The sequence below is a fragment of the Dipodomys spectabilis genome, unplaced genomic scaffold, assembly GCF_019054845.1.
Source record: "Dipodomys spectabilis isolate Male_0828 unplaced genomic scaffold, ASM1905484v1 ptg000108l, whole genome shotgun sequence".
Taxonomy (NCBI): Eukaryota; Metazoa; Chordata; class Mammalia; order Rodentia; family Heteromyidae; genus Dipodomys; species Dipodomys spectabilis.
In genome coordinates, this window is record NW_024870785.1 from 611,872 (window position 1) to 637,582 (window position 25,711).

The 25,711-nt window shown below is 45.9% G+C and overlaps 1 protein-coding gene across 1 annotated transcript in view; it reads right to left on the reverse strand.

The window, feature by feature from the left end:
* The window catches only part of Ryr3 (ryanodine receptor 3), a 269,526-nt gene extending 260,779 nt beyond the window's left edge, over window positions 1-8,747 (reverse strand). Inside the window, 2 exon segments of the mRNA XM_042687574.1 lie at window positions 7,657-7,776; window positions 8,697-8,747. Coding sequence (XP_042543508.1) covers window positions 7,657-7,776; window positions 8,697-8,747 — 171 coding nt within the window.
* Window positions 8,748-25,711: the final 16,964 nt, after the last annotated feature.

Genomic DNA, 25,711 nt, shown 5'->3' on the forward strand with positions numbered 1-25,711 from the left:
CAACAGAATTCTCCCTTTCCCCCCTCCCTCCTCCTCGCTACTCCCATTTCTCTCTTCCTCTCTAAGGACAAATGTGGATTAAGAGAAAGGAATAAAATTCCTGAAAATGGCAAATATAGTGCAAAAGACTGTTTTCTTCCTCAACTCTTTAAAAATCAGTTGGCTTTTTAATAAAATAATGTATCATTCATTTTAAAACAGGTAGAAATAAAATACCTGGTAACTACACAAAAATGTTCTAAAAAGTGATATAGTACCTGTGTGTGTGTGCGTGTGCACGTGACACACATACAAATATGTGCACACCCATCCTACTACTGGGGCATGAATTCAGGGACTCCTACTCTCATTTGACTTTTTGCTCTACCATCTGAGCCACACCTGCAGTTCTGGCTTTTTGCTGGCTAACTAGAGAGAAGAGTCGCTTAGATTTGTCTGCCTGAGTTGGCTTCAAATCTTGATCCTCAAAGCTCACACTCCTAAGTAGCTAGGAGCACACAGGACAAAAGTAGTATAATTAATTCAAGAGAGACTGGTAAGAACTTATATTGCAATTCTTAACTCTGCACTCAGAACTTGGTCATAGTTCAATCATGTTTGTTAGTGTTTTAGATACCCTCTCATTTGTGCATTTTGAGTAGTTGCTATTACAGACACACATCACCAGGCCCAGCTTTCTTTGCTACCTCTTTGCCTAACTGTCTTTAAGTCATGCATGATCTTCCCACCCCTACTCCTGAGCACTAGGATTACAGGTGCTCATCACCAGAACCAGCCTTATATTGTAATTCTTAAGGACCTACTGAAAATTATATTAACAGGCTGAATAAGCCAAGACTGGCAGCATACATCTGTAATCTGAGAATTCAGGAGGCTGACACAGAATGATTACAAGAAAGAGTCTGTCTTAAAAATATGTAGAGGGAGGATGCGCGGAGGTGTGGCATTGTCCTAACTTATGTAACTGCAACCCCTTCTGTACATGGCCTTTATAATAACAGTAAAAACAGCAAAAACATATTTACAAAAGCCAGGCACCAGTGGCTCACGCCTGCAATCCTAGCTACTCAGAGGGCTGAGATCTGAGGATTGGGGTTCAAAGCCAGCCAGGGCAGGAAAGTCTGTGAGACTCTTATCTCCGATAAACCACCAGAAAACCTGAAGTGGCGCTGTGGCTCAAGTGGTGAGCGCTGGCCTTGAGCTGAAGAGCTGAGGGACAGCACCCAGGCCCAGAGTTCAGGCCCCACGACCGACACACACAAAAATTACAAATGCAGAGTTAAAAAGCCAACAGAAAAGACAAAGAGGAATATTTTTTTTTTTTTTTGGTTGTGGGGCTTGAACTCTGGGCCTGGGCGCTGTCCCACAGCTCTTCAGCTCAAGGCGAGTGCTCTACCACTTGAGCTATAGCACCACTTCCGGTTTTCTAGTGGTTTATTGGAGATAAGAGTTTCACGGACTTTCCTGCCCGGGCTGGCTTTGAACCGCGATTCTCAGATCTCAGCCTCCTGAGTAGCTAGGATGACAGGTGTGAGCCATCAGCGCCCGGCTAAGAGGAATATTTTTGTATGCTTTTTATTGTAAAAAATGATGTACAGAGGGGTTACAGTTCTCTCCACTCCCCCTCACCCCCAAAGTTGTGAAGTTCGTTTTAGCTACCAGCACAACTATGTTTATTGCAGCATTATTTACCATAGCTAAGATATGGAACCAACCCAGATGCCCCTCAGTAGATGAATGGATCAAGAAAATGTGGTATATATACACAATGGAATTCTATGCCTCCATCAGAAAGAATGACATTGCCCCATTTGTTAGGAAATGGAAAGACTTGGAAAAAATTATATTAAGTGAAGTAAGCCAGGCCCAAAGAAACCTAGGTCCCATGGTTTCCCTTATTTGCAATATCTAGTACATGTCTAGGACAAGCAGCAAAGGCCAAAAGCTGTGTACATATGACCAGATAAGATGATGCTAAGTGAAATGAACCCCAAGATAGAGACACAAATATCTTTGTTCTTTCTTGCTATTGTTTCTAACATATTTATGATGTAGCATGTGATTTTCTGTTGCTTTGTGTGTTCCTTCCCCACGGTATAACCCCTGTTTTCACTGTATTTGATGTCGGTGCCCTGCATCTTCTATATACACTTCTCTAATTCGGGGAGGGGAGGGGAAAAAACAAAATCCTTAGATAAGGATACAGGCTGACCCACTGTAACAATGAGATGTAGAAAACACCGTGTTGAAAGGGGAATATTTTTTAAACTTATTTAAAATAATTTTTATTTTATAATTTTAAGAACTTTCACTAGTTACTTTATTACATCTCACTGTTAGAATTTTTAATGATGCTTTGATTTTTAAGTTTTATCAAACATATTGAATCATTTTTTTCTTCAGTAGATAATAAAATGCTGACAAATCTGACAAATGACAGATTTCCCCAGTGGGAAGCACAAATTATTCCATTCTTTGTCTTAACTACATTATCAAGGAAATAACATTCTTATGTTTCCTGTTAAGACTAATTTTTACAAAATAATGAAGCTGGTAAAATATCCATGAATTTTATGATGCACTATTATACAGGCAAAATCTCCTTAAAACATGTAACACTAATGAACAGCCATAGGATGACTGGTTAGTTGACATAATTAATATTAATATAAGTATTAAATTACTTTCACTTGCAAATTTATAGACCTAAAGGAGGAGGATTTTTAAAAATTTTTTTTTGGTCCCCAAAAAGGCAGATAGATAATACTTTTGCTTGCTAAATAAGGCAAAAATTTCAGAGAGGACAACAGAAAACAAATAGCATTTACATGTAAATTCATAAATAATAATTTATGCTATTTACATTAAGTGTAAATGCACAGAAGATTCCAATTAAACACAGGACTGTAAGAAGCAGGGATGGCACCAACTTCATGTTGTTTGTAAGCAGGACATATTAAATTCAGAGACATAAATATATGACCATGGTGAAAGCAACGGGAAAGAAATGTAAGCATAAAAATGTTTATGGCTTTGTTAAAGTTCTAGTATACTTATGAAAGCAAGAATAAATACGGTGATTTTATAATAAGAAAAGGGTCAATTCATCATAAAAGCATACAAGAAACTATATACATATACCTAAACCTAATGACAGATCTTTAAAACACATGGAAGAAATCAGACAGAACTAAGGAGCCACAAACAAGTCTCTACAGTTAACGGCTTTTCATTCAGTAAGAGACAGAGCCAGCAGATAGACTTTGGTATGGAAAGAGAATATTTCAGCATTATGATGAGCTATCTTGGCATTCATAAGACACTACATCCAACTGCTACAGGATGTACTTTTGCAACTACACATGAAACATTCAAGGTAGACCATCTGATGGCCCTAAAATAAACCCCAATAAATTGCAAAGGATTGAAGTAATAAAGAATTTGAAATAAATAAGAAAACCATTGGAACTTATATCCCACTGAATCATTTGGCTGTTTATAACCATGCCCTCATCGCTTAACAGTTTTTACCTAATTTTCTGACTCTCCTTCAAATTTCCCTTTTGAAAGTCACAATATCCTCTTGATTCTCAAATTCACACTTCAAATATTTAACTAGTTTAATCAATTCAAATCAGTTCAGTTCACAGGTAACCTGACTGAGTCAACCATCAGCTTCCGAGGCCAGCATGTGTGTCTGATCCTGTGACAGAGACAATAAATGCACGCTGCATGTGTCAGGTACTGCTGTAACTTTTGCAATGGTGAGTCCATGTCCATGAAACTTGTAAGATGGATGCAGTCTGAAGGGTGAGGAAGGGGAAAAAGTCATGTCACTGGCTAGGATCACAGGGCTATTAAGCTGTGAACCAGAATGACCAGTGCAGACTGTGACTCGAGCATCGCTCTTGGCAGAGCTGTCCGGGTCCTTGGCCTCCATACTCACAGACTGGTGGAAGGTAGAAGCCGACAGGGGTAGACTATCTTCATTCAGTGCAGGTGTGGGGCTCTGCCGCTCCCATCCCAGCAGCCCTACAGATACCCTTGCATCCAGGTAGAGAGGCATTCAGTGATCTGCCTTGACCCCTGTGTAAACCTACTTTGAATAAAATGCATGAGCATCTAATTTGCTGTGTAAGCTTAACACTGCTTCATGTGTTTGCTCACACATTTACAGTTTAAGAGTTCCTCTTTGATTTATGCAAACTCCGTATTTCTAACTTGAGAATGTCAGGCATCATAGGATGGAGAAATCTCGTGGAGAGAGGGAGGAGGTGTGCCCAGATATGCTTAAGGTAGAGCTACACAGAACAGAACAAAATGGCCTCCTCGGCCTTGTAAATTGGTTTCTGATACTCTGTATCTAAGTGCAGTGGAGAGCAGCAATTTAAGTTTAGGATGACTCATCTTCAGGCGGTCACTTAACTTGAAATTCTTAAGCTTTTATGTCTGTGAGGACAGTGTTTGCTTTGTCAGTGTAAAACACTAAATATTAATTTTTACTGTAGTGCTCAGAATATAGCATAAGATGCCTGATAAATAAAAAAATCAAATTATAAATGTACTAGTCTCTTCATATTTTAAAATGATGATTATAATAGTTTAGACTTTCATAGGATCTCGGGCTCACTGAAAATATAACATATATAAATTCAAAGAACAGTGTACAATGTCCTGCTGAGACTCTGTCTGCAAATTTTCACAGACTTTACTTAAGAATAAGAAATCTCAGAAAATAATGATAAAATGATGCTATTTTTAGTTGAAAATAGTATCTTACCTTATTTTTATTTTTGGTTGGTTATGGGGCTTTGAACTCAGGGCCTGGGAGCTGTCCCTGAGCCTCTTTGTGTTCAAGTGCTCTACCACTTCAGCCACAACACCACATCCCATTTTTGAGTGGTTAACTGGAGATAAGAGTCTCATGGGGACTAATCTGCTCTTGCTGGCTTTGACCAACAATCCCTAGATCTTAACCTCCTGAGTAACTAGGATTACAGGCATTAGCCACCTGTGTCTGGCTAGTATCTTAAGTTCTGTCATCTACATAATGATGTTTTCCTACTAAATCATGTTTAATCTTAGGTAATGAGAGCCTATTCAACTTCAGAAGTGATAATATTCCATTCCATTCTGTTTTATCCTTCGTTTTCAAAACTGGAGGTGAAAACATAAGATTTCTCCTGAAACTTCTCTAAGAAATGGAGGTTATAATTGGACCTTTCAGTTTGAACTGGCCAAGATGAGCTCAAATGAGCCATGAGTAAGACAGCCTTTTCCCCCAAAGGATGTGAACTTCACTCTTAGATAACTAGAGCCCGAGGACGTTAGACCTGCACTGACCTTGGAAGAATCCTTCCTAGGGCAGCCATTTCACCCCACCCATTTCAGTTCACTCAACACTGAAATCCATGAACTAAAGTTCCCACAATCTTCTTCACCATCACAGATTATGAACAGGGTGTCATAAAGGAGTGTAAATTGGGATTTGGAAAGGTATGGGTTCTGGACGTATCTGATTAGACCACGCTAGCTGAGCAAGTGTCATCAATGCAATTAGTGAACTACTTTTCTCTGTCTGCATGATCAGCTGACCCTCGGTTAACTCTACAGTTGTGTTCTTTGAGAAACTGAATAATTATGTGAAGTATGTTCGGAGGGAACATTACGTGGGATGAAGGGATCCCTAACTGAGCAGCCTGCATGGGGACTGGGAAGATGAGCGATGGCTTACAGGAAGCCCCTCCTGGCAGCTGCTTGAGCATGAACACTTGCAGCTGGGCTGTCCGGCAAGGTAGGGCTGCCCTGGGGCTGGGCACAGCGTCCTGTCTCCTCTGGCACAGGAGGCTTTGAGGCCATGGTGAACTCACGCCGGCCCATCGTAGAGCTCTCTCTGGGCATGGAGGATTCAGAAGTCAGCCACAGAAGAGCCCTGTCTGACACTGCCTAGCTAGCAAGCCGTGGTTCCTATCCTGTGGCCTGCAGAAAAGATGATGTGGTATACGACAGTCTTAGGAATCTAGATGTTACCTGCACCAAAGATGACCCCTCCAAGTGGCCATCTGAATAGATATGACAGATGAAGAGCCCGAGGAAAACCATTAAATTCCTGGTGCCCAAGAATACATTTTTTTTTAATTTAAAAAATGAAGTAAACCAGATGCTACTACTCAGAAAATACAAAAGAAACATTTCCTCCCTGTACTTCCTGCTGTTTGGCTTCAGCTCTGAATTTTCCTATAAAATTTTCCTGTGCTTAGTTGAAGAGGAGGCAGAATGTTCCTGCTTCCATTGCCAAGGACAGAAGTTTCTAGAATTTCAAGAAACCCTGGGTCATAGCACACAGGAGTCACAGTCACAAGTGCTCTGCTGAGTGCTAGACAGTCTCCCCATCTTTAGAGAGAGTTGATGATTTTACACTTTTCCTCCTTTTTTTAATCTGTTCCTTGCTTACTTGCTTGTTCTACTTCACAACTCAAATGCTAACATCTTTTGAATACCCTATTGCAACTTCCTTTTCTCTGAGATCATTCTTCTCCTTAGAGTTCATCTCAATTTTTCCTGAATGCCTGGGGTCACTGATCAGCTCTGGGGTGGCTAATAGGAATGCCACTTGATGTGTGTGCCTTGTGTTCAGTGGCAGGCTCACCTCACTGCATAACTTACGGTAGGTTCCAAGAACCTAAGAACAGCACAATTGGTTCTGAAATTTGATGGCTGAGAATTAGAAGGATTTGCTTTTTGTGTGTGTGTGTATATCATGAGTCTTGAACTCTGGGCCTGGGCGCTGTCCCTCAGCTCTTCAGCTCAAGGTGAGCGCTCTACCACTTGAGCCACAGCACCACTTCCGGTTTTCTAGTGGTCTATGGGAGATGAGTCTTACTTTCCTGCCCGGGCTGGGTTTGAACCATGATCCTCAGATCTTAGTCTCCTGAGTAACTAGGATTTCAAGAAGGAACTCGATGAAACATTAGAGACTAAAATCTTAATGTCCAAGTATCGTTACATGCAAAAACACCCTGGAACAGCAAAGCTGCGACACAGCGGTAAGATTCTCCATGATGCGCGGTTCCCTTTCAAAGATTCCTCAGTCATCGTCTTATTTAGTAGTGAAGAACTGAAACAATGATTTAGTGAAGTGGGAGTCAGGAAGGCTATTTATCATCTGAATGCGTTCGTGAGTGGTACGGCTTATTTTTATATGGGGAGCATACAAGGTAACAATACGTACGGTTTTTATTCCTAACCTGCTTTAGGTTAGACTATTATAAATAGAGTTGCATTTCTAGAACTAGGTAGTTTTATAACTGAATCAGTCTATAATCTAAGATTTTAAAGTTAAACCTCAAGGTTTTATAAGCTCAGGGCTGATGTGCAATTATCCCGTAGTTCACAAAAATGAGGCTCAAAAGTCAAAAGGGTTAACAATACCGTACTTAGCACTATTATTAACTTAATAGTACTATAATTAACTCATTAACTGTTAGTATTGCTTTGATTTTTTGGTGGTATTGGGTTTTAACTCAGGGTATCCAACTGCTGGTCAGGTGATACATCACCGGAAAGACACCTCCGTCTCTTGCTGATTCTCCATCGCCGCTGCCCAGCGGCCCTTCTTCCTCAAGAACAACAGAAGGTTCAGACAGAAAATCTTACCTTGGCCTCGGAGGTGGGTTCCAGGAAGCACAGGCGGTTCCCGAGTCCCTCGGCTGCCAGGCAGAACTTCCTTTGCTCCTTGTGGATGTTTGCGATGCACTGGAGTACCACCTCGTCCTCCTGCCAGGAAACACACCGCGTGAGTGGTGAGGGCCGCACCCACCGCCCTCCTGCAGGCACAGCCTCTCCACCTGAACCAGCCGGCTGCCCCCAACAGCCAGGCACAGCCTCTCCCTGCCCGGCTCTCCGCCTGAACCAGGCCGGCTGCCCCCAACAGCCAGGCCCAGCCTCTCCCTGCCCGGCTCTCCACCTGAACCAGCCGGCTGCCCCCAACAGCCAGGCCCAGCCTCTCCCTGCCCGGCTCTCCGCCTGAACCAGCCGGCTGCCCCCAACAGCCAGGCCCGGCCCCTCCCTGTCTGGCTCTCTGCCTGAACCAGGCCGGCTGCCCCCAACAGCCAGGCCCAGCCTCTCCTTGCCCGGCTCTCCACCTGAACCAGCCAGCTGCCCCCAACAGCCAGGCCCGGCCTCTCCCTGCCCGGCTCTCCTCCTGAACCAGCCGGCTGCCCCCAACAGCCAGGCCCAGCCTCTCCCTGCCCAGCTTTCTGCCTGAACCAGCCGGCTGCCCCCAACAGCCAGGCCCAGGCCTGCCTGGCTGGAGGAGCGTTGCTTGTCAGCACGAGTGTACTCCAGACAGCACCTGCCACGAGTCAGGACGCACTCTGGGGTGTATTAGCGGATAGACAGATGCCTGCATACACGTTTAGAGCAACACTATTTATACCGAGTCCAAAGAAGATCCCAGACAAACAGGAAAATAACCTAAAGCAAAAGAAGAAGCCGGAGCTGTGACGCCGGCGGGCGACTAACTGCCCACAGGCAGGTAGCCTTGAATTCAAACACGACTTCTCTTGCTGATGGTCCTAGAATGGAGGAACGCCTCGACCGTACTATTTTGTGCACTCTGTCTAGCCTCCAGAGGCTGCGAGAAAACATGCCCCTGCCAGTCCATCCCCTCCTGACACTAGTTTTGGATTTCAGACATTGAAAACAGCGGCCATTAGGTCACCAAAGAGAATCAGTTGGAACTTCATTCCTAGCATTAACTCATGCATCTCTTCGTCCTGCCTGCTTGTCCCTGAAATGCTGGGCTCATCCTGGGGTGTGGGAGGAAATAAAGTAGAAATGGTCACATCCTCACACTGTATCTGTGATGTGCCTATAAAATAAAAAATCCTTCTACTGGAGATGTGGACAGATTCAGATGTCCACAGAGATGTGTGCTACTTCCCAGAAACAGGGAGGGGTACAGGGAAAGGCAGCGAGCCACACGCCGAAGGTATCTAAAGAGGCAAGAGCAGAAGCGTGCTGTGTGTAACTACAGCGCTGACACGCCGCTCTCCATTACCAAACTGACCGAATTGTAAATGCAACAGGATCCTTTGCTTACAGCCAGTCACAATTCATGGTCTTCGTTTTAAATAAGACAGAAAAGCCTCTAGTATTTCTCTGCTCCTAACATGTGGGTTCCTTGGAATCTCCAAACAGAATGAAATCTGCTCCCACATGGACTTCCACCCTAGATCCTAAATACACAAGAATGATGTAATCTTCTTGAAGGACACTGGAAACAGGAGAAACACGCAAAGACTCCGACGACTTGAGGCCAGGCGGGGTCATGGAAGCTCAGTGGCGCGCAATGCAAGAGTCATCCTCAAAGTGCTCGAGTGTTCATCCAAAACCAAAGAGACATAGTTTTACAGGTCTCCCATCAACACACTCCACTAGTAAAAAACAAACAAAACCATAAACACCCCCAACAGGACACAAGTGGGAATTTTCACAAACAAGTAAAGTTGGACAAAGTCGCCCATGGAATGCGTGGCTCCCGTGGTCACATTCCGTCTTCCGGCCCAAGCTGCCTGAACGACCTTCACTTGACCTTGCACCAGCTGCCTCTGACTTCTGAAGCTTTCCTGTACTTGAATCCACACTTTGTAACACAGGTAGCCCGGGGGCTAAGGCGGAAGCATTTGCTGACCAGCGGCACTGTACCCGCTGTGCCAGGAAGAGCAACAGAGGTGCCTGTAACCCCCTCCTACTTTCATACCTCTTTTCTTTGTTTCATCTAGATTCTGTTTGAAACAATGTTCATCTTTGCACAGCTAATATACACTACTTTTTGTGTGAATTCAACGTATGCTCACTGAGACACTCGGCTAGAACATTCTGGGTATACAGGGTTGTGCAAGGTGAGGTGAATTAATATTCTACCAGGAACGGAGGGTAAGTCGACCCCCAGCTTTTCTCTACTCTTCCTTACTTAGCCATCCCAAGGGACCGCAAGGCTTACGTGGCCAATCTGTCCAAAAGGAACATCCGGACCTGGTCGTTTCTACCCTGCGCAAGTGAAATGCCGTGTCCTTTCCTGGCACAAACACAATCTTCCTTCTCCCTTGTTTGTTCACTCTTACTTTCATTAAACGCTCTCACTTGCATCAAGGTTTCCAGTTCCGCCAAGTTACCCCCATGACCAGTAAGGAGAACGGTGATGTGACAAGAAAAAAAAAAAGTAGACTTTGTCCCGGTAACGTCTCAGTATCGTCAGCTCTGATTTCACTGGAGCAAGACTGGGTTTCTCTTATGGGGATCACAGCACATATCACTCAGCCACCTCTCACCTGTCAGCTTTAAGAGGAAAAGAAACAGTAAAAATAGGCAAGTGCTAAACGAGAACAAGCAGCTTTCCACGGCTGACTCCATCCCTCACATGAATCTAAGTCCCCAGGAGCAGTGTCTTCGGGTCACGTAAAGGCTTCCTGCTCCCACTCAGGTTAGGACTCTCTTCATACACTTAGCAGGTGCCCCGGGCCTGCCCTGCCTTGCATCTCCAGTTTTGTCTTTCGTCCCTTCCTGTCGACTTACTGTCCCTCAGGCTCCCTACAATGCTCCTTTTTCAACGATGTTCTAGCTCTGGGCTTTCTGACAGGCCTTCCATCGCTGTCTTTCTGCCGCCTCTAAAGAGGGAAAGCCCAAGGATCCGTCTTTGCTGCACTGACAGCATTAGCCCCTCTTCAGCTTCCAGCTTCTCTGCTTAGGAGCTATTTAAAAAGTGTTCGGCTTCCATCTCTTGACTATTATTAAGATCATTCACTCAGTATTTCTGTTATCACTCTGCTGATATCCCCACCCCCAGATTATTTAAGTTCCAGTTCAGTAAATCACCTTAGAATGAGGAAATCAAAGATTGGAGGAGTTACAGAATTTTAATAAGTAAATACTCATTGAACAGTCATTCAGGCCACTGGGCTGCATTGTTTCACATCTTCTTTTCAATCGTCTGAAGGTGGACTCTAACAGGCTCTTTGCATGATCAGGAGTAGAGGCGCAGAGAGGTTAGGGGACTTGTCCAGTGCCACCCAATTTGGACATAAGAGACCCAAACCTAAAACCTAGGACTGTCTGCATCTGACGTTTTTCCTCTTGACTACGGTATCAAGCTGGATCTCTTACCTAGCATCTGACCTTAGCAATTGATTGAGTTTTTGTGTGCTTGTCTCTAAGGCCCATAGAGATGGTGTTGATAAAAATAGCTCCCAGCCTCACAGAGGCAGTCAAACAGTAAACAGTAGCTAAACCACAGAGTGCCAGGCCAGAGAGAGCAGTCCAAGTGTTAAAAACAGTGTAAAATTCTCTACACCCCCCACTGCACTGCTGGAGGGGTCAGCCGGCAGCCCCAACCTGCGGCGCTGTAATTAAAACCCAGGGCATCCGGCAGGCCAGCATCCTGCCCGGCTCCGCGGCTCTTCTACCACGCCTGTGCTGAGACCGACCCTGACCAGGGGTGTCCAGGCTTGGTTCTCCCGCGTCACGGGCCGTTACTGAGGAAGACAGAGCCCGGAACTGAGCGCAGATGGAGCTCACCCCACTACTGCTCGCTTCTGTGTGGCTTGCCACGCTTGCCATCCCAGGATGGGCACCTCGGCTCCACCTCCTCTCCTCGGGTCGTTAACCGAAGAACATTCCAGGACAAAACAACCTGGCTGTCTGCGGACGCCCTCTGGACAGATCATCTCCACGCGAGGGTGCTGAGCGCTCGCGAGTGGCGGGCAGGGCGCAGCCAGCAGGCTTCGTGGTACACAGGAAGGGCAGGGGCTACTGCTGGGGGTCCCAGGCCGGGTACGGCTTTCCGCGCATACCCCCCACGACCGGGCGCTACTGAGGGGCTGATCTCAGGGCTGCTTGGAAAGCATAGCAGACACGGGTGTGAAGTCACTCTGAGGCCTTGCTAACAGCATCTGTTTTCCTTCTTCTAGTTGCCAGCACCGGATGTGAACTTAGAGGCCTCGTGATTGGCCCATTGGTGTGACTCAAGTCACACTCCAGTCTGGCATTTTGCTGGCTGGAGTCTTGCAGACTTTTCTGTTTAGGCTGGCTTTGAACCATAAGCCTCTAAGCCTGTCTCCTGAGTACCTGGGATTACAGGCGTGAGCCACTGGTGCCCAGCTAAACGCATCTTTTAAATGAAAAGTACATTGACTTTTGGGGATGATGAGATTTCGTAAGGATTTACAGCACTACTCATCTGCTTCTGTCTTCTAAGTTTCAACCATTTTAACTGCTTCTTAGGACTCTGATCTCGGGAAATCTGATTTACCTGTGAATTCTCAGTGCAGAATATGTACCTAGCACAAGGTAGAAAAGTGCAAATATCTGTGAAACCAGTCAAAGAATCCTATCCTAAAAATAGCTGATCATCTTAACACACACACTGATGCACAACAATTGCATAATAAAGGTCTCTCCTAAAGGGCCCATGGGCCATATGGGCCCTAAGCGATGTTCTATAAACGGTGAGCTTACGGCTGCCGATTAAGCAGCAGATAGCTAGTCTGGCGTAGCTCTGAGAGGAGAGACCGGGCCACCAAATCTCCAACAGCAGCATCTTGAGGGTTTCACTACTGCTGTTATTTGTTCTTTTTAAGAAAATCTTTAAGGAGTTACCATTCAGCATGCCATTTTGGAGGTACACTCCTCCACCCCCAATTTTCCTGCTGTCCGTTCTGGTTTGATAACGCCTTGGTACGTCTTCATCTTAGAATCAAAGTTAGGGATGGCTACCCATCTGATTTCTTATTTGTTGGCTGTTGTGGGGTACAAGAAGATGGAAATTTGGGGCGACCAAGAGACAAAGCTGGTAGCTTCTCCCGTTCTCCCAAGGCTTTTCCTCCTGTGGCTCCTGAAGTACGCACGGCGTGGCGTGGGCAGGGACCTTCCTGACGACCCTTTCTCAGGGCAGTCTGCCCTTTTGCTTCAGCGGGCTTTTCTTCAGCCAGCACTGACCCTGTAACCTTCTCTCCTCTGTCTCTTGACAGTGCAGGCTTTGTGGATGCCGCCTTAGCCATTACGAATCTGCACTGGTAAAGCGGCACCTGCATATGTAGACGTTCACAACCACGGAATGAAAAAACTCGTCGTTTCACATCAAATACAATGTCCACAAAAATGTAGGTGCTGCGCTTTACTGGGAGTGTCCAAACGGTCCTTGGTCTCTGTTGGAATTGTCTGCTAACGTTGGGGACCGAGGACAAAGGAGACACTCTCAGAGAAGGGCCTGTCTGCTCCAAGCAGCTGGAAGGAACCTCCTATTTGATCTTTGTCACATTCCCCCTGAAGAAGGCCGATCGGAACCTGACCACCTCCACCTTACTTGGTTCCTTTGGATCTTGCAGGGAGAAGTGTGAAGGTGGACGTTTCTCCAAAGGGAGACACATAGCTGTTAGGATTTACGTATGCATTAATTTTCTCCCCGAAGAACATGGAGGAATGTGACCTAAGGCATATTTTCCCCAAAACAGTAGTCAACTGATTAAATGCTTCCATTCCAAGGATGGAAATCTAATGATCTATTTGCTATCGAGGGAGCTTCGGGCCCCACGGCCAGCTTTTCTATCTATAATACCGTCATGCTGACACTGTGAGCAATCCGAACACAACAGGTGAGTGACAGCTTCGAGGTAACCCTCCTCTGATTTCTTCCTGCATTACAAACATCATCCGGGGAGACGACCAAGTGAGGGAGCCCTAGAAAATGTCAGCAAATCCCTCGCCCACTGTCTCATTGGTCATGAAAGTGGCACTTTTTTTTTTTCCAGAAAAGCACCGACCCCTTACTTTAGCCCATAAATTAACTAAAACCAGCAGAAGACCGACCTCCCTTCCTCCACTTTGTAACCCTCATGACTCTAAGCTATGCCCTTTAGAAGCTACTTTATAAGCACTTTGGAATCCAGAAATAATAGAACTTACTGATAGCATGTTTACAAGGAGAGACGGAGAAAACTACCGTGAAGGAAGGAAACATCAGCCAGTCCCTGCTCAGGACAGTGAAGTCACCAGAACCCCTTCACAAACACACACTGAGATGCTGGTCTGCAGATCGGCCTCACGCCACACACACGGCGTACCTCTCCCACACTGCCCCCAGCCCTTTGTCTAGATAAACCTACCGCTCACGTCTGTACCCTGAGGGTGAATGAACTGAACCGCTGCCCCACCATGGCTGCCCAGCTATAGAAGAAGCTTCATCTTTCTGCTCTTTATCCTGTCCCCATACTGCATGCAGGGCAAATGACTGGGCTTGATGTGTGAAATCTCAGGAGTGTAGGCCCGGGGTCTTAAAACTCCGAACTTCATAGATAGCAAACATTGATGGTAAAGTTATTTTTTGTCTCAATCTAATATTTCTTTAAGCCTTATTTATTAATTCATTTACTTAAGGCAGTTCTGGGGTTTGAACTCAGGGCCTCATGCTTCTTAGGCTAGTGCTATCGACTGATCTAGGCCCTCAGTCCTATCATTGGTTATTAGTTTTAATTACTTTAGTGTACTGGGGTTTGGACTCAGGACCCTAAACTCTGTTTGGGTGGAAGTCTAGCACTTGACCCATGCTTTAAATAGTAGAACCAGCTACTTTGGCTTTAAGAGACTGTAGAAATGCAGTTGCTCTTTATTAGCCCTCAAAGTCTTCTCTTTACTAACTCTAGACACAAGGATGTACATTTTCCAGAAATCCAACAGTCTTATGGCACTTAGTCAAGGGAAATCCTTATTTGTGAAAGTATGAAGGGGTAAACCAGGGGCTGTGTTCCCACCTCTAGCAGGATTCTCCCATCTCCTGTGCATACTGTGAGTAATTACTACCTTCGAGGGACAACTCCACTCCTACGTTTCAGCCTGACAAGAACTCAGCAACTCTTAACCCAATACAAGCCAATCCCTTATGCACTGGACCCTAGTATAGGGCTCAATGCTAAGAAAAGGGTTTGTTTGACCTACTTTTCCTTTCAACCTGAGTCAAGGGTTATCTTTGTGCCCTCTGGATTCTCCTATTTGTAAGTGAACTGCATTTTGCCCTCCAAAGCTAGTACTTATTTTAGAAAGAATATCCCATTTCTTTTCCTTTTGACAGAAAAATGGAGAACTTTTAAAGCCTGTGTGTTGACAATACAAAGATGATACAGTGCCACCTAAGTATAATGGAATGATCAGGATATACTCAACATTTGCATAGATTTATGTTCTCAGGGAGAGTAAAAAAAATCACTTTATAGTCCATCAGTTGGTCTCCTTTGCAGTAAGCCTAAAGAATTATTCCAAGTCCTGCTTTGTAGTTCTGCTTTTTAAGGATAAGCACAGTATACAGGCTTTTCTCACTCCGGCGACCATTTAAGCACATGTTATGTCTCTCTGCTATCTACAACAGACATTTATGGGGAGATTCTCTAGAGAAGAATAGTCGCCTGTCACCCACTGATAGGGAAAACAGTCTAAGAAATACACCAATAGATGATTCTAAACGTCACAGTATGCTTTATACAAGTTAAGTTACGCAGCCTGCTCCATACCTGGACTGCGTGATGTAGTCTGTTGCTCTCAGGCCTGTACTGAATGCTGTCAGCAATGATACTATAGAAAAGCATAGTGAAACTGCGGTATAACGTCTGCACCAACAACTGTCTGTGTGAGAAAGTCTATTCACTGAAACCCCAGGACTTACCATAATTTTATATTCAACCTTGATAGGCTGAATGTAAAAAGAACCAATTAAGTGGTATAAAAACTGATACCTCTATGCCTTCAGGTATGGCCTACAGGTCTAGCTTGCAGGGCTACAAGTGGCTGGAGAGCGAATGGTGAGGGAACGCAGAAGCCAGGCATTATTGTGCACTGAGGTAGACATTACGAATGCTGTATAGTTGGGTGACGCAGTATCTACTACAATGTTTTCTCTTCCATGCTAAACTAATTTCCCTGCTTCATAAACTGAACTTTCTGACCCTTTTGTAATAGTACCTGGCTTAACACATAAAAATATTATAGACAGGAGCGAAGCATTTCCTTGATATTCTTACTCTAGAAGTGCTTTATTTTTCATTGTGGTGCTGAGCATAGAACTGAGGGCCGCGTGCATGCAAGCAGTCTTCCCGTGAGCTACACACACGGCTCATTTTGTCCTACTTTTTCCTTTTTTTTTTTTGCTAAAAACTAAGACGCACAAACCCACGTATGCGCCGAGGCCTACATGGGGCCAAGGTCTCCATATCATGTCTTCCTCCTTATCTGCTCCCTAAGTCTTCAGAGACCAAAGAGTCTTTAGACATGGGATCACCATTTCCTGTGCTAACGATGTCTTACTGCGGAGGTCTGCCTGAGGCTGTCGCGCACGCGCACGTGCACACACGCACACACACACGCACACACGTGCGTGCACCCCCCCCCCCGCACACATGCATGGACATACATCCACACCAGCCACCTGTGTGGCTGCGCATGCAGGTATGGCTCTCTTCTTCTGTGACTGACCACAACGTGAGTTAAAGCCCTGAGGACAATGTCATGGTGGCACTGGACACTGTGGATGCGATCTTGTGGGACACTCTCATATGTGACTTGTTTGACTGATGGGTTACAATGAGGCACAAGAGTACTACATGCCCTCAGACAGTTAAATTAACCACCACGAAAGCCAGAAAAACTACACCCAAAAACCAGACTGAAATGGACACATGATGCCTACAAGGCACCTGATACAAATTAGAATCTTATTTTAAGTTGGCAGTTGCCTTTCTCAGTTTTCTTACCTGTCAGCTGACAAATGGGAGAGTTATAGAGGCCTTAGTCGACTTAGAAAACTGAGACAGAAGTGGTTGCTTGCTTAGCTTCAACGTCAGTAGGCTACCCTGGAGCCCTGGGGGGCTGGGGATGGGCTGCTGTTGGCATTGCTACCACAAAAATTTTCTTAGAAAAGTTCAATGTTCAGAGCTGGAATCTCCACTGGCATTCATATATTGCTTTAGGGTTTTGTGCAACTATGCTTAAAGTATTGCAATGTTTTTAAAGGCTGTCTGTGCACTGATTCATGTCAGGATGCAGTTTTCATATAAAATCCATTATGGCAAATGATGGAGAACACCGGGCTCTTGATCCATCTGGCTGGTTGACATCCCAATTCTGGGTCCAGCCTCAAGACTTGGGGCAAAGTTCCTTTCATTTGTTTGGTTGTGAAATGGAAATAATATTAACTTCTTCCCAGATTATCTAAGGGTTAAATAAATTAATAAATGTATGTCCCCAAATAAGAATTGCAGATGGCAAGCACTCTGTGGATGTTGGCATTGCTAAGAAGCCGTTTAAGAAGAATAGTAATTGGACATGAATTCAAACTAGACTGGAGGGAAGACCCGTTGGAGCAGAAAGGGAAAGGATACGATGTGAAGAGGATTGAAGTACATTCCATGTTTCAACTCATATATACGGCGTAATTATCATTCACAGGACCTATATTTTATATTAAAGGTATAGTGTAATTAAGTCCACAGAGCACTGTCTGAAGAGGTGTGAATGTGAGAAGGGCGCTGGAATGTAATGGAGGGGTGATCTCTGCAGAGCCACCTGTTCCGTGCATGGAATTACCACGATGAAACCTCTTTACATTATAAATGAATGCTAACTCAAAAGGGAAACAAAATATGAAGAAGAGCATTGCAAACACTGCGTGGCCCATGTCTCCTTGTCACAGCAGAAGAACTGGAACTTCACAGAGATAGATTATTGATGTTTTTTAAAGTTGAAACCGTAATTTGGAGAAGAAATGGGGCTAACATTTTTATGGAGAGATGCTGACAACTAAGATGCTGCTTTAAATCTAGATGACATAAGTTACTATCCTTAACAGACTACTGACTAAAAGCAAGACTCTCAGCTCTGCTCTTGGAAGTTACGGGGGCCGGGCCTCATTTCTGACTCGCCATGAGCTGTTAGGTCTCCAGGGGACCACAACACTGAATCTCAACTCAGGAAAGCGTCCCCTGCAGTCTCCAATCATGCCCATCACCAAGTCTACTCCAAAAGAAAGAGGTGGCATCAACTCTAATTCTAGAGGTGGTAACCATGCTCTGGACTGCAAAATCTTGTTCCAACATCAACTTCTATTTGGTTGCCAGAGTAGAAAGTCCCTTTCCTGCCCTTCAACCCCACGATCAAGGCCTGGGCCATGATGCCGATGTATCAGAAAGAGCACCAAAATGAAATCCCCAAGTCCCCGTTTGAGTTGATTGCTCAGTAGCTGCATGACTTCTAGCAAGTTCCCTACTTCAATGAGCTTTATTTTTACAAACTCCAGTTAATAATGCTCAAGCCAACACTGCTTTGAGAATATAACCATACATGTGTTTGTAAGACGTAAAGCACAGTGTGAGCAGAGCAGATATTAACCCATGTTCTTACCCTTTATTTTCTTAGTCTCCCAATTTTCCTGGGATCCCACGGCCTTGCTTGGTAACGACAGCCTTCTCTGGACTTGACATCTGGTCTCTGGAGCCTGTGTGGATGAGCTCTGTCTACGCTGGGCTAGTGGACCTGTGGGCTCCTCTTTCCAGATTGTTCTTTCTTACCATACAGTTGATACTGCTGAGCCAGAGCCAGAGAATGGGAACAAAAGGCTGTAGGGAGGAGGGAGGAGAGAGAGTGGATGCCGCCAACGTGCACGGAGATAATGGCGGTCACTCTGGTCTGCTGCGGCAAGGGGAAGGAACCGCGTGCGTGCAGTAACTGTTGGGCACCAGCGGTGCTGCTGAAGGAGGAATTCGGGTCTGGACTGGCCTGGCCTCTGGCAACGCTGGGTCTCTAGTGAAGGACACGGGGCCGCCCAGCTCTGCCTCCAGTGACCCCAGGAAACTGCAGAGCTGACAGGAGGATGCGGCCCGAAAGTCGTCCACCCTGCGTCTGGTCGAGGTTTCTGGGAGACACAGCACCACGTTGTGTTTTGTGGTCTGGAACCTGTTTTCTGGAAGGCAGGTCTTTCATGGCTTGTAACCTGAACTGTTCATGTGATGCCATCTAAAGTAAAGCTGCACGTGTAGTCCAGAAGCAGACATCTATCCTCCCCTCACAGTCCTGGACCTCCAAAGTCAACCCCCTCAACACAAAAGCAAAAAACAAACACCACTTCAAGTCCTTTTAGATCACGTCTAAAACGCCAAGGGGTGCTGGGGCTCTGTCCAGATAGACGGAACCTCTGCGGCCCAAGCGATGTCACTCCATTCTCTAAGCATTGTGGACTGCTGTGCAGACGCATTGCACCCCCTCAGCCTGAGCCCAGGGCGGGAGGCGGTGCAGAAGCATTGCAGCCCCTCAGCCTGAGCCCGGGGCGGGAGGCAGTGCAGAAGCATTGCACCCCATCAGCCTGAGCCCGGGGCGGGACGTGGTGCAGAAGCATTGCACCCCCTCAGCCTGAGCCCGGGGCGGGACGTGGTGCAGATGCATTGCACCCCCTCAGCCTGAGCCCGGGGCGGGAGGCAGTGCAGAAGCATTGCACCCCCTCAGCCTGAGACTGGGGCGGGAGGTGGTGCAGAAGCATTGCACCCCCTCAGCCTGAGCCCAGGGCGGGAGGTGGTGCAGAAGCATTGCACCCCATCAGCCTGAGCCCGGGGCGGGAGGCAGTGCAGACACATTGCACCCCCTCAGCCTGAGCCCGGGGCGGGACGCGGTGCAGAAGCATTGCACCCCCTCAGCCTGAGCCCAGGGCGGGAGGCAGTGCAGAAGCATTGCACCCCCTCAGCCTGAGACTGGGGCGGGAGGCGGTGCAGAAGCATTGCACCCCATCAGCCTGAGCCCAGGGTGGGACGTGGTGCAGAAGCATTGCAGCCCATCAGCCTGAGCCCAGGGCGGGAGGCGGTGCAGACACATTGCACCCCATCAGCCTGAGCCCAGGGCGGGAGGCGGTGCAGAAGCATTGCAGCCCATCAGCCTGAGCCCAGGGCGGGAGGCGGTGCAGAAGCATTGCACCCCATCAGCCTGAGCCCGGGGCGGGAGGCGGTGCAGAAGCATTGCACCCCCTCAGCCTGAGCCCGGGGCGGGACGCGGTGCAGAAGCATTGCACCCCATCAGCCTGAGCCCAGGGCGGGAGGCGGTGCAGCATTGCACCCCATCAGCCTGAGCCCGGGACGGGACGTGGTGCAGAAGCATTGCACCCCCTCAGCCTGAGCCCAAAGGCCTCATCTGACTGGTCATGGTCTGGAAACTCCCATTTCCTTGTTTCCCTGTTCAGTGGTGCCTAGCACCCTCGGGCCTTACTGTCAGGGCTCTGCCTCTGTTCCCTTCTGAAGACGTATCTACCCACCAGGTTGTTCCCAGCTCGCAGGCGCGTCTCCTGAACCGTCTCAACAGCCACCTTTCCTCTGGAAAGCTGGGTGGCAACTTGCTGAGCATCCCAAATTCAAAAACTGAACAGAGTGCAGAATTTCTGAACACTGGCATTACAGAGACACAAGTGGAAAATTCCATGGCTGCCTTGCGTCAACATGAACTTGGCTTGCTATCCTGAAGAGACCAAGATTCTTGCAGCCCCCTGTCAGCTGTGATGTATCTTTTCTTCTAGCAACTAGACTGTCCACATGGGTGACTGGGAGCCTACCAGGATGGTGCACTGTGATTCAATGCACAAGACTATTAAAATATTGCATAAAATAACCCGCAGGCTATAAGTATGAAGGCATAGAGGAAACAAATTCTATGATTAATTAGACTTGGGTCCCATCCCCAAGGGATCTCATTATATATGAGGAAATATTTATATCTAATTCATGTACTCATATAACATTCATAGAATTTCACAATATGAATATTCCAAAATCTAAAAAAGTCTAAAATTCAAAACATTCTCGTCTGAGGACTTTGGAGGTGGGTTTTTTTTTTTTTTTTTCTCTCCTGTAGTGCTAGGGATCGAAGCCCGGGGAACTGGACACGCCAGACAAGCATTCTACCATTGAGCTACATCTCCTGCTAGGTAAGAAGCATTTTGAATAAGGAGCAGTCAACTTGAATTATTCTGCTCTAACTCAAACATGATGCAGATCTGGAAAAAGAACAAGAGCAGAAAGCAGTCACAGAACTCAGGGGTGGGAAATGACCACGTGGTCTCGAGGTCACTAGTGGGTCCAACTTCTACCTGTCAGGGTAGGTCTGGGCATTGTCTGTCCCTCAATTGGAGACTCAGCAAACTCAAAGCACTGGGACCAAGAAGGGGCAAGCAGCAGGAACCCAAATTACCCAAATAATTCACTAAATTTCACTGTAAATGACATTCGAGTGGAAATTATAAGACATGAATGTTTTCTATTAAAATAGTGATTTTAAAATTTACCTTTATTAGATGGGAAGGGATGGGAAGGGGAAACAAAGGAGGAGGCAACAATGCTTGATAAGAAATGTACTCATTATCTTGCCCACGTAATTGTAACCCCTCTGTATGGTTTTTTCACAATAAAAAAAAAAAAGAAAAAAAATTTACCTTTATTGTTATCCTGGTTCTGCTACTTCCTAACTTGGGGAGACTGAGCAAATTAGTTTGCTGAGCTGTCATTTTTATACCCTCAAAATGAGATTTTTGGAGTCTAACAGATTGACATATACGATCATGTACTAAAACGTAAATGGCCAAATAACATGGAGATCGAAGCTTTTGAACAATGTAGGAAAATACAATATCCTGTGATGGTAGAAATAACTGGTCTGTGCCATTCATTAGCTAAGTTGGGGCTATTTGACACTTGAAATTTGATAGTGTCATCGAGGAAGTGTAAGCCTCCATATTGGCCGGCGCAGCTCTAGAGAAATATCCATGAAGTGGCCAGCCGGTCCCATGTCCACGCCTCCCCTGAAATCAAATCCTCCGTCTCCCGCGGGGTCCACTGTGGCTCTGAGGACTCTCCAGGCAAAGGTAGATGGGGAGGTCCCTCCGGTGAGAGAATGCCTCTGACTCTCCAGGAGCGGCGTGTCCAGGTCCAGCTGATCAGACCAATACTGCTTCCTTTGTGTCCAATTATCCATATTCTCTCCTACTCACCCTAACGGCTACTGACTGACTGGAGTCAGGGGTTTCTCTACGTGAAGGTAATAACAGTAAAGAAATCGAAGTCACCAAGTTCTAAGCAATCAAGGAAAGAGTACCTGTATTTATACTACAAGAAATATAAGTTGTCTCCACTTGTATATATTCTACCTTTGCACTTGCTAGTTGCTTTCTTTTTTTAATTGTGAAAATACTGTACAGAGGGGTTACAACTACATGGGCAAGATAATGAGTACATTTCTTATCAAGCATTGTTGCCTCCTTTGTTTCCCCTTCCCATCCCTTCCCTTCCCCCCGCCTCTGCTAGGTACTTTCTATATACTGGCAAAATACTAACATGCAAAGTTAAGCACAGGCTTTGACCTCATTTTTTCTAATTATGATTAGGAATGCCAGGAGTGACCTGCACAACACAAAGGCATAGAAGAGTCTGCAATACTAGAGAATTAGAGCAGGGACATTTTCTCAGATCAGGAGGCCCTTGGCTAAGGTGATCTATGTAGAGTGTCCCTTTGACAAGGTATCAGAGAGTAACAACTGCCAAAAGTATCGAAGTGGCTGAAAGAAGGCTGCGTGTTGTCAGATTCACACTAGAGAGAATCTCCTCGAGGATCTAAGAGGAGTAGCTGTACAGTTAAGTTACTGACAGAATCATCACCTGAAAGATTTTTTATGTGGAAGCTTTGCTCTCAGCATCTCACAACTGAGTCTATTTGGAGGCAGCTTTTTAAACAAGCAATTACACCTGCATTAGATGCACCTACTTTTAAAAAGTAAATGAATAAAAGAGTAATCCAAGTAAAATGGCAGCTTATGACTGAGCTCCACTTGAATATGGCTTGTATCCTTCCAAGAGGGGGACTAGGACATGTCCCACCATGTGAAGACCAAGGTGGAGACAGCGCCCCGCAACCCAAGGACACAGCTCTCAGAAGAGGCTGTGCACACGCATGCTTGTCCTGAACACTAACCTCAGATCCGTAACACAGCCAGCTTCTGTCACTTGGCCCCTGGTCTGTGTACAGCACTTTGTGACAACCCTCGCAAGCAGACACAAAGAGAGACACTAAGTCTACTTTCATTATGATTTTTACCCATATGAAGAGATTCTGATGTTTATTCCTAAGCTTCCAGAAGGAACATCTCTGTTATCTCAAGTGTCCAATTGAAAAGGGAAACTTTTTTACCCCAACATCTTGCTTGGTCTTTATGAGAATACTAATTTGAGCAAGAAAAGCAGGGAACCCAAAAATTATTGAGGTTGGTGGTAACTAAAGGAATTTTCTCCAGTCTGGAAACTTCCTGGCTCCAACGGTTGCACTTTCCAACTTAAAAATTAAACATTAAGGTAGGGAAACTCTTCACCATTGCCACCACCATCTCCAGGACTCTAATCTAACCCAGGTGATCACCCTGAGCCACTCCTGAGAGTATGTGAAGGTTTAAGATACGCAAATCTATAATGCTCATACCAAGGGCACAGGGGCCAGGACCATCTGGATCTTAGGATTCATCTTGTTTTTAATAATGCCAAGTTTAATTTATTGTTATTTATAAAAGTGTAAAGGTAACGCCAACTTTCCTCTTTGGCAATAGCAAATAAAGGTGAACTAGGTTAACTTCTGATGTTGAACAGAATGCTCACTGACGAATAATGCCTAGGCTCTCTCTGGAAGTTTCTCCTTAGACTCTCGAAGGTGGTGTGTGCATGCATGTATACATGGTACACGTGTATCTGTGTGTGCATGTGTACATGCATGCAGACACGTTTGTGGGCTATTATTTGTTCTTTTAGCACAACAAAATAAGCCCAAGAGGCAGATTCTCTTCAATTTAGTGTGTTTACTAGATGTAAGAGCTGCCGAGACGGAGTTACATCCCCTAGAGAGAGCCTTCATGGTGGAAAATCAAGTATTATTTCTCTATTGAGACAAGTAATGGGCATTTCAGCATGAGTATGTCAACAACAGACACTGGAATTTTCTTTCTTGACTTCCTCATCTCTGAAAATGCTGCCATTTACCAGTTGCTCACGTCACAAGGCTGAAATTCCTTCTTGGTCCTCCTCCTTCGCCCGTACCCCTGGGCTCTAACCACCGGCTGCTCTCAGCCCCGCCACCGCCAGCACAGATCCCGCTGCCTGCTCCGTGGACTTTCAGCTGACGTCCTGTACCCCCGCGACAGACTCGAACTCACATCTCTGCTCTGTTCCTGACCCAGCAGCTCGCTGCCTTCCCAGGCAAGTGCAATCTTTTCAAAGTGTGGAGGAGATCATGCCCTCTTCTGCTTCAGACTCTTCCCTAGGGTCCTGTTCTTCTGAGCGTAAAGGGTCCCACACGAGCTGCTGGCTTCTCTCCCTCCTGCTCACGAGGACCCTGCCCTGGCCTCGGTAGACTCCACACAAGCCCTTCCCACGGGGGCTGCTGTGCTGGCCGTCCTCCCCCCTCCTGCTCGGCTCTGCCCTGCTCGGCTCTGCTGCCAGCTGCTCCCCCTGCTCAGGTCTCTCAGCAGTACTGCCCCCTGCCCATATGAAGGCTGTGCACTCACCACGGGCCTCCACAGGATCCTTCATCCCATGCCCTCTTTTCTCTCCCCGGTGGCATGGAGGATCTCTGAGGGACGGAGAGTCTGCTTCCTCCTCTCTCCTCGATGGCACTGTGAGCACCATGCACACAGCTAGTTCTCAAGCAGCAGCTCACATGTGGAAACATTTTAAATGCCCCATTGTTCTGACGGTAGCAAAGGAAATGAAAAAGAAATCATGTTTTTAAACCTTCCATTTTTTTCCAAAGCACATGTGAACCGGCTCCACATGCAGAGCTGCCAAGGAAACTCCTTCCTGTTCTCACAAGCCTCCCGAACAGAATAATTAGTGTCACTTACCCATCTATCTGATAGCATCCTGGTCCTAGCGTTAAGCATGGACTCCATTAGCAGCCCTCGAAATAGAGCAATATTCCACCAAAATTTTGTTCCTGCAGGCCCCAACCTCATTTTTCTGTCTGAAAATTTAATTTCCAAGAGATGCTAAGCACACAGCCCTCAAATTCCATTCAGGCACACAGGGCACCTTGCAATTATCACTGCATATAACCTACAGGGTGTGAGATAACTTGATTTCACGCAGAGGCTGCCTCCTACCGTAACTGTGGTATATCGGAACGGAACAGATTTTCAAGCTGTCTTACAAAGAACCCAGATGAATTGTCAATGTAGAGGCTAGAATCTCCAAAGAACACGGTAGGAGCTGGTGTGAAGGAAGAAAACAGAAGGAAATTGGGGACTGTAAAGAACACGTAATAAAGATCATCTCCCTTATGGATGCAAACATCTGAGGCCCAGCCAGCGAGCCCCCCCAAACGAGCAACGCAAGCACATTTGCTTTGTGTCTCTGCATTGTTTCCAGGCTCCGGGGTCCCATATCTTTCTTGTTAAACAATATAGGGGCTTTCTATCTAGACAATGACATTCTACACAATGTGAAAGGGGCATCTTCTTTACCAGAAGGTGACGAACACTTTTTAGGCACTACTTGTTTAATTTCTGAAGGGAAAATAGGTTAATCTATTTTTAAATGAATTGTGAACATTTACTTTATTAAAACCGTACTAAACATAATCCATGGTTTATACCTTAGGCTCACTG